The 19,055-nt window shown below is 36.7% G+C and overlaps 1 protein-coding gene across 1 annotated transcript in view; it reads left to right on the forward strand.

Moving 5' to 3' along the window:
* Positions 1-19,055, forward strand: part of COL4A4 (collagen type IV alpha 4 chain) — a 68,910-nt gene that overhangs the window by 4,802 nt on the left and 45,053 nt on the right. The window contains exons 2-7 of the mRNA XM_041475698.1: positions 131-319; positions 1,184-1,223; positions 3,089-3,166; positions 12,420-12,554; positions 13,446-13,490; positions 17,179-17,295. Of these exons, the coding sequence (XP_041331632.1) occupies positions 264-319; positions 1,184-1,223; positions 3,089-3,166; positions 12,420-12,554; positions 13,446-13,490; positions 17,179-17,295 (471 nt within the window). The 5' untranslated portion in view covers positions 131-263. The remainder of the gene's footprint in view (positions 1-130; positions 320-1,183; positions 1,224-3,088; positions 3,167-12,419; positions 12,555-13,445; positions 13,491-17,178; positions 17,296-19,055) is intronic.

Here is a 19,055-nt window from a genome sequence, read left to right on the forward strand (position 1 = left end):
TGGCCTGAATAGGAAGAACATAATGTAGTTCCAACACAAAGCTGTGCACTGTAACACATACAAATGGTTAAGACTTATTTTTGGTTTTCCAGTAATTATTCAGGTGTACATTGGATGTATATTTTAATAGAAACAGGTTCAGAGGGGAAAACAACACCAGTATGGAATAGTGTTTGTAGAGCATCCACAAACAGAAGGAAAGAGAAGACCTGCCATTTAAAGAAAAAAGAAGTGCTGCATATACAAATCCTCAATCAGCAGGAATGGCATTAACAAAGGATTCATTTGAACGGATTAAGTGGCTTATCACAGCTGCCTGGTGAGTTTTACAGATCACTACATTTTTTAACCAGATTCACTGAGATATATTCTTAGCTATTAATTTAACAGTAATAAGAAATGCCTAGATATTTGCAAAGTTGAAGTAAATTTTGAAATAGGCTTCACTGCATCCTGTAGAATAGTACATAGCAGTCTGTATGCTATGGTTGTACCTAATTTATCTTTTCATATAACTAGTAGACACCATAGTTCTTAGTAACAATAATATTAGCATTAATAATAATTTAAAAGAATGCTTATTTTCTGTATTGCTGCAAAAATTTTGGGCTAACTTTTTATTTTAGTTCTTTTTTTTTGTAAACTTTACAAGCCATCACTAGCAATGGTTGGCATGGAGCTGGGCTTCCCCAGCAGCTCCTCTGGAATCATGTGGCTATTCTGAATGTGGCTTTCCTCTCTACTTTCTCATGCCCTCTTTCTCTGAGCAAAAGAAAACAACACCAGCTAACTGATTTCAGGGTAGATGCAGATCATTCCCATCTTACTCAGTCTTCACCTCATTGTGTCCATGGAGAAATCTGTTTGGAATGGGTCCCCTCTGGCCCTTTGTAATTGTGGGATTGGAGAAAGGTTAGAAGGGGGAGTTATAATGACTTTTACACAGTCTTTTTCATGCCTATCTGTTTGTCCTCAGTCTCACAGATCTAAAAAGACAAATATTTACAGCATGGGAAGCCATTTCTTGATGGTGTGCACCCCTTATGGAAACACTATGTAGTCACCCCAAACAGGGTTTAATCGCGTGTACACCTGATCACTTCTCACTTTCTGCAGACTACATTTTTGTGAAGGTTTGATGTTGTGAGTGTAGTTTTAATTCAGTTTTCTTCTTTTAAATCAGGTGGCTGCTGATTGTATTTTCAACTCAAGGAATTGATGGGGTAAGTGACATTGACATTTACTTTAGGCAGGTGAGGGATAGAATGATAGAGTTTAAACAAGTAGCACCACATGCACCAAGATGACCAATAGTTCTGTGGGAAAACTGTAATATTACTTTCCAGATTTCTGTGATTCTGACTTTCCTTTCTGCTCCTTAGCTTATCTAATTTGCAATTTTGTGCTCTGGATTTTCCTAGATTCTAATTCTGGCTTCTTGAGGTGCTTTTGGAAAGCTGGATGTAGAAAACTCTCCCTTGTTCACTGAGTCTATCTCCTTCTTCATAAGGTCTCTTTAATGGTTCTGCGTTATGGCACATGTCAATTCTAGCTTTGCATTCTGCTCTGTGTGTTAACCCAGATCTTAAACTGGTTTCTGTGGACAGTCCCATCTCTCTGAAGCCAAATTTTCACATATAATATAGTTTCAATATCTACTTTATTATCCTGTCTGTACTGGCCTTCATATTACCCTTATGTTTGCAATGTCCTTGCCTTCTTTCAAGTCCATCCTCTTTGTATTCTTTCAAATATTTACCAGCTCTTTTTTTTTTTTTGTAGAGTTTATTTTTTTATCCCCAAACTCATCCCTTTTTATTTGAGCTGTTGAAGATGGAAATATTTTTTAAAAATAACTGTTCAGTCAGAAGAAAGGATAATAGTTCGTTTATTGGAAGCTTGTATTCTATTGACATTCCAGGAGAGGCAAGATTCTAACAACTATGTGAGAGACTAGTGCAGAGTAGATTAGTAATTTCATGGGAAATGTAGTGTGTGAAAGACAAGTAATGTGTGAGAGAGACCATCATACCCTCTAGTTCTGAGGTTTGGGAATTCCAGGTATTCTAAAAATGGTATAGATAGAAAGAACAGATTTTTTCCTCCTTATCTAATATTTGTCAGAGTTTTCTCCTTGAAACATTGAAGTATGAGCCTATAGTGTTCTGTTGGGTATTAAAATCAGTAGCAAAACAATCTTGACCTTGATAACAATGAAAACCCACACTGAGAAAATATTTGTTTTATCACCATTTTCTTGTTTATCTACATTATTCTCAAATATTTTACCTCCTTGTTAAAATTATTTTTAAAATATCTTTGATAATTTACACAGTTTTACTCAAAAAAATGTTATTTAGTAGACATTCCAACTTAGTTTATAAGTGCATATGATGTGTGTTTATTATTACATTTGGAGAAAGAGAAAAGAACAGTGAAATCACCTTCATTTACCACACACAAGATCTACTGAATTTACATTTTGTTGTGTTCTCATTTCTCCTTGAATAATATTTTTTCTCATTGCAATTTAATGAAAAAAATAGTAATTTCTTTGCTATTAAAAGGACAATAACATAAATTTTTAATACAAGAAGTAAGTAAATTAATAATAGGCAATGCATAATTACACCATGCATATACTTAGTTTCATTTAATAGACAAGAATTAAATTCAAGGTTTTATCTCTGAGTGAACTTCTTGCTCCTTCACCTTGTTTTGCCTTTTATAATTTCATTGTAGTTGAACAATCTCCTAAAATAATGTGATGGATTACAAATTTTACATTATTGCAAATTAAATTCTGGTTCTGTTAAGATTTATTTCAGATGCAGCTGGTTTTCTAAGTTACATTTGGCTGTAATATTTAGTGTTGTCTAACATAACTTGTAGTTAAGGTCTTCCACCTTCTACAGCAACAAGTAATAAGCTTTTACTTATTGCTTCTACCTTGCCAGCATGTTTATGTTGGTGAGAGATCTTTTGCCTTGAAAATCATCCAAATAGTTAATATGTCCAGCTGACAATATTTGATGATGTAATTGTTGTTTGTTGTGCATTGATAAATGCATAACCTTTCAATTTTTAGGGAGGATATGCATATATTGATCCATGTGGGGGACAGGATTGTTCAGTCTGTCGCTGCTTTCCAGAAAAAGGATCAAGGGTAAGTTGTGATTAGAGCTAATGATAATTACTGTTGCAAATACTGTACATTGTGCACATTGATGTTCCTGAAAATCAACATGGTTGATAAATCAATAAATCAATATTCAGACATAAACACATCTGATAAACTAATATAATTCTATCACTGGTATCAAGTACAGCTGTCACTGAAGAAACCGAAGATTGTAAAGAATTCTGTTTCTAACTGGGTTTCTACTAATCATGGTACCTTTCTTTTATTAAGGATTCTTTTAAATCAGTCTAGGAATTAAACAGATGTGATTCCTAATACAAGTAAAATATAGAAACCTATATTTGTCTTCTACTAAGAGGCTGGTCCAAAGGTAATGTCCATGTCATTCTCTAGTTTTATGAGAACTTAGTTATTTCTTGTTTGGGCTGGGTGACTAAAAATGTTCGCAGACTTTTTATCTTATTCACTTAAGATACTAACTTTAAAAAAACCCTGAATTTTCTTTGTCTTATGAATAATTCTAAAACAGCTCTAAGGCATTTTCACATTACATGCTAAAATCAGTAACTGTGCATGTTGCTAATTGTTAATTGAAATATGTCCAGTGATGACCAGTTTATCTTGGCTGTTCTTTCTCAGAATACATCTCTGTATAGAGATAGCCAATAATTTAAACATTATGTGAGGAAAAAAACTTTTATATATATACAAAATTTATATATATATATATATATATATATATATATACACACATATGTCTATGTATGTACTGATTGGTGGTCAACTAAAATATTGTCAGTGATGAAAATTGTTTTCTACCAAAGTACTTATGTTTAAGTTTAGGTTTAGGAAGGTTGAATATAGTGGATCAATTTTGGAAGTGCCACATGCCCCATTTCTTTGTGTGCAACCTGAGCTGCCAGAACAGCAAGACATTCCTTTTTCTTCCTGTGCTTCTGCAGTTAGCTGTGCACTTTGCTGTGTCATGATCACTGTCCTGGTGTCCTTGGATCCTATCCTAATCCTGCAGGATTATGTCTATGTGAAAGTCCCCCATGCTGTAGGATTTTCATAATAGAGGCCTAGGATGAGTATATCTGTATAACAGTGTGCTAACAAAAGGTACCTCTGCAGTGTCTCTCAGTGCTACTGAACAGACTGTTCTGGATACCAAAAACCTGATCTGAAATGCCATTTTAAAACAACTAACTTTCAAACTAGGGGAAATTTCCCTGATTTGGGTTCTCACTCAGTTGCCTGGAAGTTCTGAATTACATGTCCATAATCAGTCAATAATAAATACCTCCTGCAGGTGTTCTAGCTCTTGAATTTCCCTGATTTGGGTTCTCACTCTTCACTGGAAGTTCTGAATTACATGCCCATAATCAGTCAATAATAAATACCTCCTGCAGGTGTTCTAGCTCTTTCCTAGGCTGTCCTCATCACACATAAACTGTACTATGATTCATGCATTTGCAGGTATTTTTCTAAATAATTCCAAGGAACTGGAATTAAGTGCCAAATAGAAGTGTAATAAACATTTCAAAATTAATGTAATGTTGTTATGCAACTGTAAGTCTGAGAATTGTCCCATTTTCTGAAAAAGCTCTGAAATTAGAATGTAAATGTGCCCTGATGGAAAACGGATAAAGCATCTCCAATGTAATATTAATTTATATTTCATGCAGTCATTTATATTAACCAATATACTAGAAACAGAAGTACTCTTCAGACCCTACATGAAACATGGCTTTACTAAACACTGCCTCACATACATTACTGCACATATTTTCTATACTAATGTATGGTGATGAATAATTTTCCATAGGATTATTTAATCTTTTCTTTCATACTTCAATTCTTGTGGTTTTTAAATTTTGCTGTGTTCTGCTTTTACACTCTGACACACTAACTTTGCTATCTGAGCTTTTGTGGAGACATTACAAAATTACAAAATAAAAGACTGGTTTATCTTATTGTTAGCTTTCTAGAATGCAAACCATCTGCTTTGTCTGCTTTTCTGTCTGAATCCTGCTCTGGGGCTGGTTCCTCAGAGTTTTGCATCTTCCTCAATCCTGTCTTTAAATGGTAAGACATAAATGGTTATTAAAAGCCTCTGGCATTGTACAGTACACAAGCCTAAGTATTCAGAACTTTTGGTAGTAAGACTTTGCCTTCTATTTGCCCATTTGAAAATGTTTTAAATTTCAACATCAAAAGCCCTCTTTATTGTAAGTGGACAAGATAATGATAATTAAGGTTTAGCTAGAGAAAAGCTGACCATGGGAATAAGAAAATGAAACTGCCATGGCCATTCTTGAATGTATTGATAGTGGGCAAGTTGAAACAAAAGTAGAAGCAAGTAGCTGAACTTTCACTGCATATTTAAATAAAACCATTATAGCTATGCATCAGTTGCTCTGTTGGGTTTTAGAAGAGCTTGTGTACCTGTCATTTTTAATTTTCTGAACCATATATCACTTTGTACAAGAAATAGATTTGCATTCCTATTCATTAGCAAGAAATTACTGAAAAAATTTTTAGTCACTAGTGCTAGTAGTATATCATTACAATTGTTTACATCACAATGAAGTTTTGACTTCTGTTCACTTGGGATTGCAGTCTTGTTGGAATTAGTCTTACATGATACTGTTTATCTTTTAATCTTATGTCACAACTCAGAAGGACTCTCTCTTCCATAGGACACCATTAAAATGTGTTGCTAAGTCTCTTTGTCCATACTGTGTGCTATTATACCTAGACATTTCCAAATTGTAGAACAGCTAAATGAGGCAAAACATCATTAATGAAAGTATATATGGCAGTAAGTGTTCTACCTGACTTCTTAGATTCTTTTTCCCCTCTTCCTTTTTGGTAGGCCATAAAGTCTGTGATTTCAATTTTCATTAAAGATATAGTAAAACCTTTCCACCATTTCATCCTCTTTTTCTGAATTGGAAAGTTGTTTCCTAGAAAACTCCTGCAGTGTTGTATCACCAGCTTCCAAAAATGCTGGCTGCTCTAATAGAATTTAGACAACTAAAAAAATGTTTGCAGTTAGCACTGACCGATTGTAAACCTGTCCTGTGCTGACCCGGAGTTTGATCCTATTCAATTCCGTTGGCTTTGTTTTTAGTTAAGTAGATTTGGGAAGCAAGCATCTATTCATGAGCCAACCTGATCTGGCTTCTATGGGGTCATGTGAAATGCCTGGATCAAAGTGAATAATAAATATAACTCAGCAGGACCAATGTTCGTTCTTTTGCAGATGAAGCAAGAGGTTTATTTTTATCCTAGTGTAGGGGAGAATGCAGCAAACAGAAATCTAAAAGGAGGGTTTTACACTTTCTGACACTTCAGATGTAAGGAGTAAGCATTCACAAGAGATGCTGAGTCACTTGGGTGTCACAGGTAAGTTAGGAAGTCAGCTGGTATCAGTCGCTGCAGGGCAAGAATGCACTGCCTTGGGGTAAGAATGAGCAAAGTTACCTATGAGTAAGTCAACGTTCTGGCACTGCTTCTCTTGTAATATCTCCCCAGTAGATCTTGTGAGTTGCCAAATTTCCTTAGTAGGTTCCATGGGTTATTGGAGTTCAATTTACAGCACAGTGTAAACATATTTAAAATGCACTAACTCAGAAAATTGTGCAAATTCTGTCTGTTTTGGGAAGTAAGAGGCATTTATTAAAACACATTTCTTTTGCATGTCAGTATGCAGTGGCAGTCTGTCATTCACATGGAATAACCAGTACTTGTATTTGAACTTTCAAGTAGCAAACTCAGGAAATAAATATGTAAAATCCTTCTGCTTGGTCTCAAATCCACTATCAGAGATGTTTGTACACTACTATCTGAGGAAATCTAGATTTCTCCCATTATTTGCCTCCTACTTGTTCATAATTTTTTCCCAGTACATTAGCTGTAAGTTTTAAAGCAGAAGATTCCTGAGACCAGTTACATATTTCACTTACATTCACTGAGAACCATATTATGTTTTTCTGTAAAACAGACCCAGAGAAATGAGACCCCTAAATCTATCTGAAGCAGACCACACATTTTTTTTCTCTTTTTTCTTTCTTTTTTTTTTCTTTTGTTTTGTTTTGTAACTGATCAGAGGAATAGGCAGTTCTCTGACTGCAGAAGTTAGGATTTGAACTGGTAGGGAATGGATCCTGCTTACCAGAATGTGGAATGGACACAGAACCATAGAAACAGAACCACTCCAGTCTGTAAGGAGAATCACACCAATCACTGCAAGGTCTCTTTGGGGTTGTTCATCATACATAATGCCCAGCTACAGCATCTGTAAATTAGCATTTCTCATATTAGACATTTTTCAAATTTTCCAAAGTTTTGACCTTGTTAGTTATCCCTCCTTTTGTTCTTGAGCATCTTTCTTTTCTTAATACTTTTGGTTCCCCTGTCCTACCATACTGATTGCCAAGCTTTTCTACATCAAGCAAGATAAAACTCTACAAAACCATTCTTTTTTACAGATTTGAATCAACCAAAAATTGTCAACAGTGACTTCAATAAAATAGTACAGAGCAAAACTCAATTTAATTTTATTAGCTAAGCTCATGTTAATTATTTGTGGTCTATTTCTATAATATCTATGCTCTATTTGTAGCTCACTGCTTTCAGCCATTAGCAGTTAAGAGTTTCAGTGCTAAATTATGATTTGTTGAGTTTGTTTAACACAATAGTGACACCCACTGGCTTTTTGGATAGTTTTTCTTTTCATAGTCCCACAGGGTTAAAACACAAACCTAAGTATACATTGTGAAAGGTGTTTTCAGCACTTCACTGTGATTTGTCATTTGTTCTGTGAAGCATCACTGTGAATACTAAACTGCATCATCAGGGGTTTTGTTCCTGTAGTACATTACATAACTGAAAAATATAATAAAGTTGCCAAATATGATAAGTTGGCAAATTTTCCAAGAGTTTAGAGCATGGTTCAGATGTTCTTTAAAAGAAAGGTAGACTATATACAAGGGTCTGTAGAGACAGAACAAGAGGTAGTGGCTTCAGGCTGAAAGAGAATTTAGATTAGATATGAGGAAGAAATTATTTACTGTAAGGGTAGTTGGGCCTAGCACACGTTGCCCAGGGAATTGTGGATGCCTCATCCTTGGAAGTGTCCAAGGCCAGGTTTTGAGTGACCTGGTCTAGTAGAAGGTCATCCTAACCATAGCAGGGTGTTTGGATCTACTTGATCTTTAAGATCCCTTCTATCCCAAACCATTCTCTGATTCTATGAAAAGTCAAACTGTAAGTGTTATTATTGCATTTTCTTGGCTAAAATCTGGTAATTTGGTGAAAAAAAAATTATCTAATCTATTAAGGACAATAGACTGGATTTAATGCCAAATTGTGTGATTTCTCAGATTTATCTCATCTTAATCATGTTTATATTTAGAAGAGGGTTTGTTCTGGTTTTTTTTGAGCCTTGACTCACAGTGAAAATTAGTTTGGTTCTAGCCTTACACAGTGAGGAGTAGAATCTTCCCAGAATGGACACCCCTCCAAACCCTGGAAGCTGTGGCTTTGCTGCATAATTGAGCAGCCCTTCCAAAAGGGGAGAGGACATGGGTGGGGCTTAGAGCAGCAGCAGATGCCCCCATCTCACTAAGCAAATTACAAAATAAAACATCTCTCCAAATGCCTTTGCGAGCACTCCTCTCTTGCCCACAGACTGCTTTCCTTTCCTTCTTGCTCTGTCCTGCTCCTGGTGAAATGAAAAAGACTGGTTACAAGCCAGAGTCCAGTGCACAGTGCAAAGGGCTGCTGTATTATTTGCCTACAGTCTGTGTGGGCATTTTCACTTTTGTTCTAACGAACAGAAGGTAAGTGCATTTCACAAATCACTGGTACATCTCCATAGCCTGTGACATAGGGTACTGTCTTCACTGAAGGTGATAACTGGGCTTCTTTTGACTTTTTTGATAATGAGAAGCAAGACAATTCACTTGAGTAGCATGACGTTTTTATTTCCAACTAAGACTCCTTTAAAACATTGTGCTTGAGACAGCTAAGTGCTCAAGGCACTCTTAAAATGCAGCTGCCCTTCAGTCTCCTGCATTAAAAAAAAATCCAGTTAACCTTGGCCATTGCCTTTTCCAAACAGCATTAAATGTTTTGTTGCATGATTCTGAAGTACTTGCAGTCTTAGTCTTAGGAAGCTAAAGTTAATTAAAAAAAATACAGCCTTGTTTTGCTTAAAGTCAATTTCTTACTGCAGGTCAAGCCCAGGATATGCTAAAATAACAGACCATAGTCTTGGCATGGTAGCTCCTGACCTAGACAATTAACAAGGCACTGAAAACCTAGAGGAATTTATTGGCATCAGATGGCAGAGCGGGCATAATATTCTGTTCATTTTATCTGAGCTAATTTGTCATTTCCACATGAGCATGACTACCTTCATCCTCTTTATTTTTACAGCTGTCCTGAGACTGTAATGCTGTGGTAGTCACATTGGATGGGCACAAATAATAGATGTGATAATAGATGTTATGGCATGGTATCAGTTTGGTCTTAACAAAGCTCCAGTCATTATCAGTCTTTGAGCTGAAAGAAAGAGAGAGAATCCATCAGCTTCACATGGCATGCTAAAGTTGTATCAGCTGCCAAACCCATTGTGAATTCTGAATTCAGTGACTCTGTTCTATGACTTCACTACCTTCAACTGAAGACCATGAAGTCAATTAAATTCACAGTGTAGCAGCAAATGAAGACATTTTACCAACCTAAAGGACTACATGTCCTGGAAGTTTTTATTTTTTAATTATAATAACTACCATAGGATGCCTACAGTGTCTCAGCTTTTTTTCTGAGTGCAATAAAAATCATGCTTCTTAACTGTCCAAAGGATATAGCATGTTTTGAAAGTTTTCTCTTTCAACTCTTGAATGCAGAGCATATGCACTATTAATTAAAAATACTGAAGTTGGTGCAGTTACCTGTTGTCAACAAAATGCATTTAAAGACAAATGCATTAAAAAATTAGCGTAAAACATCTTATGCTTTTCTTTTCCTGTTGATGAATGATGCATTTTGCAAGGTAACTGATAGTTTAGAGAACTAAAAAGCCGTACCACTTCCAGTAAAGTTAATGGTTCAAAGAATTGTATTTTATTAAATTAGTGTGATTCATTACACTTGTACTCAAAATTATGCTTTAATTAAAATGGTTGTCCAATTATTTTTTCAATCAAGTATTTAAAGGGCATAATAGCTACCTTAGAAGTACTTAAATTAATAAATTCATTCTAACATAGAATGAGCAAGGCTCTGCGAGTAGCTAGGCTGCAACTGCTCATGCAAGCAAACACTCAACACCCAGAATCCCAACTGTCCATTCACTGTTAACAAAGATGCAGAATCATCAGCTTCTAATACCAGTAGCACTTAATTTGCATAATATTTTACATTACTGAAATTCTGGTATCACAAAAATTGTAACTGTTAGAGAAGACAACATGCTGAGTCTGCCTTGGAATTTTTGCCAGTGACTTCTCTGGAAGCAGGATCAAGGCTGAAGTGAGAGCAGCGAGTAAAGATAAATGGAACATGACTGTATGAGGATTCTTTTTTTCAGGTGGTCCTTATTTCTAAGTGTAGGACTTCTTTTCCCAGCCTCGGACTAAGTTCCTGTTCATAGTTTAAGGGCCAATGGTCATCTCGCCCTGCTTCCACTGTGGCAAGAACCTAGAGTATGTTCCTGTTCAAACATGTAGTAAATTACCTTCTCTGTTTTATTTGACTGGATGATGCATGCCATACATTTTTTCACTTCTTTTCATTGTTAAATCACACGGATTTTAAAAAGACAATTAGAAAATAAATAAAAAGTAAAAGAAGCTTAAGTCCCTGATTGTAATTCACAAGATTTTGTCCAGACAGATTCAGCCTGTTGAAATGTTTACAATGAGAAGCAAGCATTCAGTTCTTTTGCTTCCTGAAGCTACATATTTTCTTACAATCATCTTTCATTTCCATCTTTTTTTCTTCCTTCAATCCATTCATAAAAGTAAAGATATAATCTGTTAATTCCGTGAATAATGAAGTATCTTTTACTGCCCTCCAGTGGTCCTAATGCCATATGGTTTTCTCAGCAATGTGTGGGGTTCCATTTTGCTCTCTTTTAAAATACTGGATTATAATAAATTATAATAATTAATTCTATACTAGGACAAATTATTGATTGATTATACATACTGTGTGACTAATAGAATTAATTACAGTTATAACAACTTAGCATAACATGTATGAAGTCTAGAAAGCAAAACATTCTTCAGTTTGGAAACAACAAGTTATAGGTAAACAAGGATAATTATATAAAATTAAAAAGATATGTAAGAGAAATAAAGACTTGCAAATACATAGATTTTTGTAGGGTGGAAGTGTAGACAGCTCACATGTGAAGCCTGATTAGAAAGCTTGCTTCATTCAGCACTTCTAATCTATGATTGCATAGTTATTGAGCAGCACAGAAGAAAAACTGCAACACATCTGAAACAACTCCACACCAGTGTTATAGACTAAAAAGTCCTGTTGGCATGGGAGTTAATTTTGCTATAGGAGAATGTATATTACCTTGGAAAAGTTAACAGAAATCTATGGAGATTGTATGGTAATGAAGGTACAAATACTCCATTTAGAGCTATTTATAGAAAAGTTACATTCTTTAACCTCCCAACCCATCTTAACACAATCTATTAAAAATGATACTTTCTGTAAATATGTTAGCTAATAACTATTATTTTTTTCTCCAGGAAACTTCACTAATTTTACATGAGGCACTAAGATATGAGAGTGATTATGAAAAATGTGAGCTAGAAAAACTTAATTGGCACATCATGACTTGAAAGAGGGAACTTGCTTGATTTGTTCTAATTTTGTATACAAAGTCCCTTTGTATAAAATGAGTCCTCATTTTTCTGTGGGAAAACACAATGCTCATTGGAGTCCTAGGCTTGCAAGAGATGATACTTAAATTGGTGGAGCCAGGAAGTCTTGCAGGTTATCCCAAGCATCGCAGAGAGTGGTCTTGGAGACCTGATGAAGGTGAAAAGAAGTGATCACCTTCAGCATGCTGTCAAACTTGAAGGTCGTGTTCCTACAGCACCAAATTCAGTTTTGCAGGCTGTCCAGCAGCTGTTTTGAATTGTGAATATTTACACATTGTAAGCCTCGTTTTATGCACAGGGTCATCTCTGAATTGCTGTGGGGGTTACAGCAATAGTCATTCACTTCTTTGGACTCTTTTCAGGGTCAGCCTGGTGAGCTGGGACCTCAAGGTCCGATTGGGTCCTTGGGATCTACAGGACCAGCTGGTCTGCCAGGGGAGAAAGGACAGAGAGGTGAGAATGGGAAGCCTGGGCCAGCTGGAGAAAAAGGTGATAAGGTAGGAAACACCACAGACAGCTCTTTTAGGTGTATACAGTGTGTAATGTTAAATGTTGATAAGTGAAATAGAACCTGAATGACCAAAAAGCACTTGCCAAACTATACACTTGCTCACACAAAATTCTCACAGAAGTTAATTACAGATAATCAATTCTTGAAAAAATATTTCAGGATATTTTTTTGCTGTGGATCACAAAATTAGAATTGTCAGAAGACACAAAATATGATGAACAGACATACTCTGATTGTCATGTACCACACATCCTCCTTAACCTCAAAGAATGTGTAGAAATGTGGAGCTGGAGGGAACAGTATGGTGCTTTTAAAAATGCTGCACTAAAAAGAATTTTATTACCACTTAGAGAGTATAAATTGAAGTTCAGATTCATATCTTTCATATCTGTACAATCCCTGGCCCTTGGTACTTCATATTAGTTGTAATAGTCTAATTTGACTGATCTCAGAGTGAAATCACTAATATCAGTATCTAGCACACTTCAAATGTAAATGCTGTAACAAAAATTGTACTGCTGGTTTTATCAAAAGAGGAGCAGGATTGTGAAATTATGTACAGAAATATTTTATAAGTTACAGGCAACTTCCAATTCTGTCATTTTATAATCTTTGGAGGATGAATGGCTATGAAGTATTAGATATTTGTCCTGTACTGTACCACCTGGTACACAGATAACTGTTGGCATTAGTCTTCTGCTAGGCCCACAGAAGTTTTTTTCAGATACTTAATTTCTGAAAATTATGGCTTTTGATTCATATTTCAAACAAGCCTGGTTTTTTGTTTCTTTCTATATAGTACCACATATTCTTGTTTTTCATTTTTATTTAAGTAATGACCTCCTCAACTTTGTTTTCTCATATCACCTCTTTTTAGGGCCCAACTGGAGTTCCAGGATTTCCTGGTTTAGATGGTGTTCCTGTACGTATTAAACAACTATTTCTTTATAAAAATTACAGGTCCCATAAATTCATAGCAAGTCCTCTAACTGAATAATATACTAAGTTGTTTGGTTTTAAACTTATTGATATAATTTCTCTTAGAGAGTTACATATTTTGAAAACATGTAAAATAACTAGGTTAACTTCAGCTGTGTTTCCTATTGATAACAAACACCACCAAATCCCAAAGAGGTAAGTAGAGAATTTTCATGCAGGAGTGGGGCAGTGAAGGCAGAGACTACCACTAGGCTTAAAAGCAGAGTATTTCTTCTCTCAGGATCTATAGCACACTGTAGTCTGCTTGGTTCATTCTTAACATCTCTGAAAATACCTCACACAATGCACTGGTTTTTATTCAAACATTCTGATTTTTGCTTATAGTCCTTTTGCAGGAAGAAACCCAACCACTGAGTCCAGTAATTTTAACCTGAATAGGGACTGAATAAGCAAAGTGGGTCCTAAATATGTCTTTATAAGGATGTGACAATGTATTTTTATTAATGTCTTCTTCAACGTGAAAATTGGTGAAATAGTATCTTAGAAAATGCATTTTTCAAAATACTCTGCTAGAACTGAATTCCTGTGATGCTACCAGTTTCATGTGGCTCAAACAAAGTTAAAATGTTGAATTTTGAAAGTAAAAACAGACCTAAAAGCCGAGTGGGTGTTGTAGCATCTGCTTGTCAGCTGTCCACATTTGACAGTGGGACTGTTGCCAAAATACCTGGATAATGGAGAGGTCACAAGCCCAAAATTTGGCACAGAAGAAGGAAGTGTTCCCAAGAAATGTATATTCTTTTTGCAAAGAATGTTAATTTAAAAACAGTGTCCACAAATTAGACTGAAGCATTTAAAGACAAGAAGGTATAATTGACAAAATTGTTTCAGGTAAATGACCAGGGTACTCTCTTGATGATTTTTCAGACTTCCCCCACAAAAAAAATTTGTGTCAAAATTTATATTTTGTCAATACAAAACTCTTTAATTCTGTGAAAAATAGGGTTTTTTTTTTCTCCAACAGGAAGATCATTCCAAGAAAAATCTCATTGTTTCATTGCCCAATTCCTAATTTTAGTAGGCCTTATCTGGACACTGGTTAGTTATTACTAGGTTAGAAAAACCACAATCTCTGTAATTACTGTGTGCCTGGGTCAAGCTATGTCCTCTTTTTACTTGTTTTATCCTAACAATTAAAAAACATGAGGCTGCTTGAAATGAATTTTTTCTTTTTTTTTTAAATCGCCAGTGTACCCACTAGAATTATTTACTCATTTTCTGCTGTGAGATATGGATTAGGAGGAGGGCAACACAGGCTCAAAACTTTTAAGGGTATAAAGAAAACTTTTATTAACAGAAATAAAAGAAAAACAATAAGAAAATTGGAATAAAACCTTCAGAACACTTCTCCTCACACACCCTCTTTTCTTTCCCACTGACAACATAAAGAGAGAAAACCTGGGACTTTCAGTCAGTTTACCACCTCTAAAAATAGTCTTTCTTCAGTTCTCTTAGGGAGAGGAGTCTCTCTTGCCATGCCATGGAGACTTCTCCACAAGAAACAGTTCTCTCATGGCCTCAATGTCACAGTGCATCAGCTGCCCAAGAATGGAAAAATCTGTTTGTGTCAAATTCCCTGCCATGCCTTGCAGCTTTCCCACAGCTGCTTGCATGGGCCATGTCCACTTACTGGGGTGCTATTTTAAGGATGAGCTGTTCTAGCATAAAAACAAGAGTCACAGGCTCAAAACTTTTAAGGGTATAAAGAAAACTTTTATTAACAGAAATAAAAGAAAAACAATAAGAAAATTGGAATAAAACCTTCAGAACACTTCTCCTCACACACCCTCTTTTCTTTCCCACTGACAACATAAAGAGAGAAAACCTGGGACTTTCAGTCAGTTTACCACCTCTAAAAATAGTCTTTCTTCAGTTCTCTTAGGGAGAGGAGTCTCTCTTGCCATGCCATGGAGACTTCTCCACAAGAAACAGTTCTCTCATGGCCTCAATGTCACAGTGCATCAGCTGCCCAAGAATGGAAAAATCTGTTTGTGTCAAATTCCCTGCCATGCCTTGCAGCTTTCCCACAGCTGCTTGCATGGGCCATGTCCACTTACTGGGGCGCTATTTTAAGGATGAGCTGTTCTAGCATAAAAACAAGAGTTCTTTTTCATCCATCTCTGGGAACAGGCGTTTTCTTCTTCCATTCCTGGAAGGCAAGGTTTCTCATCTCTCTCATTTCTCTCTGTTCAAACTTCTCATTGTATCACAGCTACAGCAACATCTGTTTATTTCAACTATGCTGTTTCTGCTCACAGCTGTAGTTAGGATGCTACATCCCCCCATTGCATTCCATGAATTACAGAGAAAAAACAAAGTCTGATATATCAAATATATCTTCACCATAGCGTCACAAAAGAATTTCAGCCCAAGACTAAGACATCTCCTCAATCCCTCCCATCTCAAATTGGACTTCCTCTTCAGTGATCTCAGTGTCCCATGTTGTTTTCTCTACGTGTCCTCACCTTTCCTTTTTCTGATTTTGTTTGTTCTCAAGCTGTATCAATTGAAACAGCTTTATAGAGTCCTGCAGCGCTGAAAGGTTGGTCTCCTCTAGGCTCTGCATCGGGGAAATCGCTCGCCATGCCTCTCTGTTGGTTATGTGCACCCCATCGACACCGTGCGAGTCGCGCTGGCTGCCGGTGCTACCCCATGCCTTTTCTTCATGAGGGGCACCGAACAAGAAAAGCTGCTGCCACTGCCTTTGTCCTGTCCACAGGATGGCTGGCTAAAAGCAGCTAAGCAAACAAAGCTCTTCACAAACCGTGCTGAGATAGCTGCCCCCAGCCACCCCAGCCACTCCTGGCCTTGGGGCCGCCCCTCGTGCTGACCGCGGCGCTGCATGGTTGCTCCCGGTGCCAATATAGCCCCTGGCCGGCATGGCCCAGCGGTGCCACTGGAAAAAGGATCAGTGACTCTGCCAGGCAGGGGCTCGGCAGGCTGCTCCCCACCCCTCAGGGGGCAGAAATCTCAGCCAAGCCACACCATGCTGCGGGCTGAGCCAACCTGGCCGCATGGGCTGGCCTGGCTGGTTAGCTGTTCAAAGGCCGGCAGCCAAGGGAGTTTTCCCAGGCTTTGCTGGTTTTTAAATGTGTTTTTCCACAACTCTTTTAGGTGATTTAACCAGGTGTCAATCTTCATAACTAGCCAGCTGACTGGCTCTGCCAGGTCCCCATAGGGAACCACCCCCACAGCCCATGGACTGCCCCCAGCTGAAACCAGGCTTTGTTAAAACCAGGACAACAGCCACAAGAAAGGATATTGCTAGAGAGCTAGAGTCTGTATTCTCTGAGAGGACAGAACATTCCTTTTTCACTCAAGTGAAAACACAGTCTGGTCCACTTGACCTGTGTTAGTATAACCGTGTTATATTTGCTATGTATCAAAAAACCCAAATAAACAAAAGACTTACCTAATTTGTTCTACACCACAAAAAATCTATTCAAAATAGAAGACATTTCTAATGCAAAAGAATATGAAACCAACACCACCGTGAGAGGTCATCTCATTCACAACTGAGATAGATTTGTTTCTGAACTGTTCTGTTAATTTAAAAAGTAATTTTCCATTAATCATGGTGTATTTCTCATAAATATTAAACTGTCTTTCAGGGCCTCCCAGGAAGGGAAGGACCCAGAGGCAAGCATGGTTTGGATGGCTGCAATGGCTCGAGAGGAGACCCAGGATTTCCAGGAGAAAACGGTTATATGGGACCAAGAGGTCCTTATGTATGTGGAAGGCATTCCCACTGTGCATGTGCATTTCTCCTCCAGGCTTACAGCTCTTAAAATGACTCTTAGACTGTGGCATCAGCTTTACAGTGCTGCACAGGGAATTGCCAGGAATTCTTACTCAGGTTAATGGGAGTGGAACACTGCCTTAATAGATTAAGCTTGAAAGTGAAATAAGCTTCTATATCCTTGAAGTACATATGGCTGACTTGAGAGTTAAATTCTGTCTTGTTTCCCCAGAATTGCCACTCCAGCTGAAAAGGAGTAGCTTGAAACCACCTTACTACTATTAGTACTTGAAATTTCTTAAAAGCATTACTAGTAGGGACATACATGGGATGACTTAGAAATAAGTGGAAGGTTCAACAAGGCTAAATCCTGTTATACTCTAAGATTTGGTACCCCTTTTTTAAACATATGTGCTCTGTGCACTCCTAGTCTTGCCTAGACATGTAACTGTATATGCCGAGATTGTTCCACAGTTAAAATGTTTGAAATTAGCCCTTTAATATTTGGTTACTTTTTCTGGTAAAATGGAATGCACTTTAAAATTGTCTAAGTAGCTGTGTTAGCAGTACTTGACTACTGAAGATAAAAAGATTCTTGTCATTAAGGGAAATAAATTACTGTAGCTCCAAAGAAATTTTGCTGAACCGTTCTAGTCACCAGTCTTTGACTTATTGTGGAAACAAGTTTTAGTTCTGAATGAATAAGAGCTGATTAGTTGGTCTAACAGCTTCCCTGAAATTTTTAAAGTAACCCAATAAAAACAACTGCACTTTACATTAAAAATAAAATGTGTTTAGTGAGAGCTAAATAAAATGCTGAATTCAGCCATTAGAAAAATGTGTAGAGGGTGCAAGAGTGTAATGATATTACCAAAGATAAAAATTAGAATAAAATACAATTTCATGCTATGAAAGACACAACATTATAAACTTACTAATAGCCTCATTTGTAATACCTCTGCAAGTAAATTGTTACTTCTGCTGAAACTCTAATTTCACCTCTATTTTCTTATGTATTATGGCCTTCAAAATAGAGTTTACTTTTTGTAATTAGACAAGTGACAGAAAGGAAAAACGGAACATGGGACACCATAAATCCTACCAATTTTGGGAGCGTGCTCTTTGGAAGGCCTAGAAAAGTATTTGCAACCTACAAGAACAGGGAGACACAATAGGCATGTAACCTTGGATGGCATACTAAAATTCCAGTGCAAATTCATTTAGCTACCCAGAAAAACAACACAGAGTAACCCTATTTGCTTGTGTGCAAGAATGCTCTTCCAACCTCTCTATGCAGATGGCCTATTTTTAAATAGATTTGTTGCACCAGGTACTAAATTGACTGTACATTACAGCCAACATTTTTATCTAATTCTTATTTATAACATTGTCCTGCATAATTTTATTTAACACCATGTACATATACATCGGCTTTACTTCATTGACCTTGTTGGAAAATAAAGTAATTTCTATCTGTAATAATATAGAGGATAACAAACTGAATCTAACAAAAATGTTTTATTATACAAGAGACCACATGTAAAATAACTAAAGACAAAAACAACTTTTGTTTTGTTTAATGTGTTCCCTAGTAGCTGTTGTTTACCTGTAATCTGTATCCAATGCACTGTAGCTATATCCAGCTGCAGACAGCTGTAATTCTTCCTTTTATTGTACCATTCCAGGGAGAAATACCTTCCCTGTTTCATTCTGACTGCAGGATTTGGACAGCCAGTTTATGTTTATAAG

This window comes from Pyrgilauda ruficollis, unplaced genomic scaffold, assembly GCF_017590135.1.
Source record: "Pyrgilauda ruficollis isolate IOZ18807 unplaced genomic scaffold, ASM1759013v1 scaffold36, whole genome shotgun sequence".
Classification (NCBI taxonomy): Eukaryota; Metazoa; Chordata; class Aves; order Passeriformes; family Passeridae; genus Pyrgilauda; species Pyrgilauda ruficollis.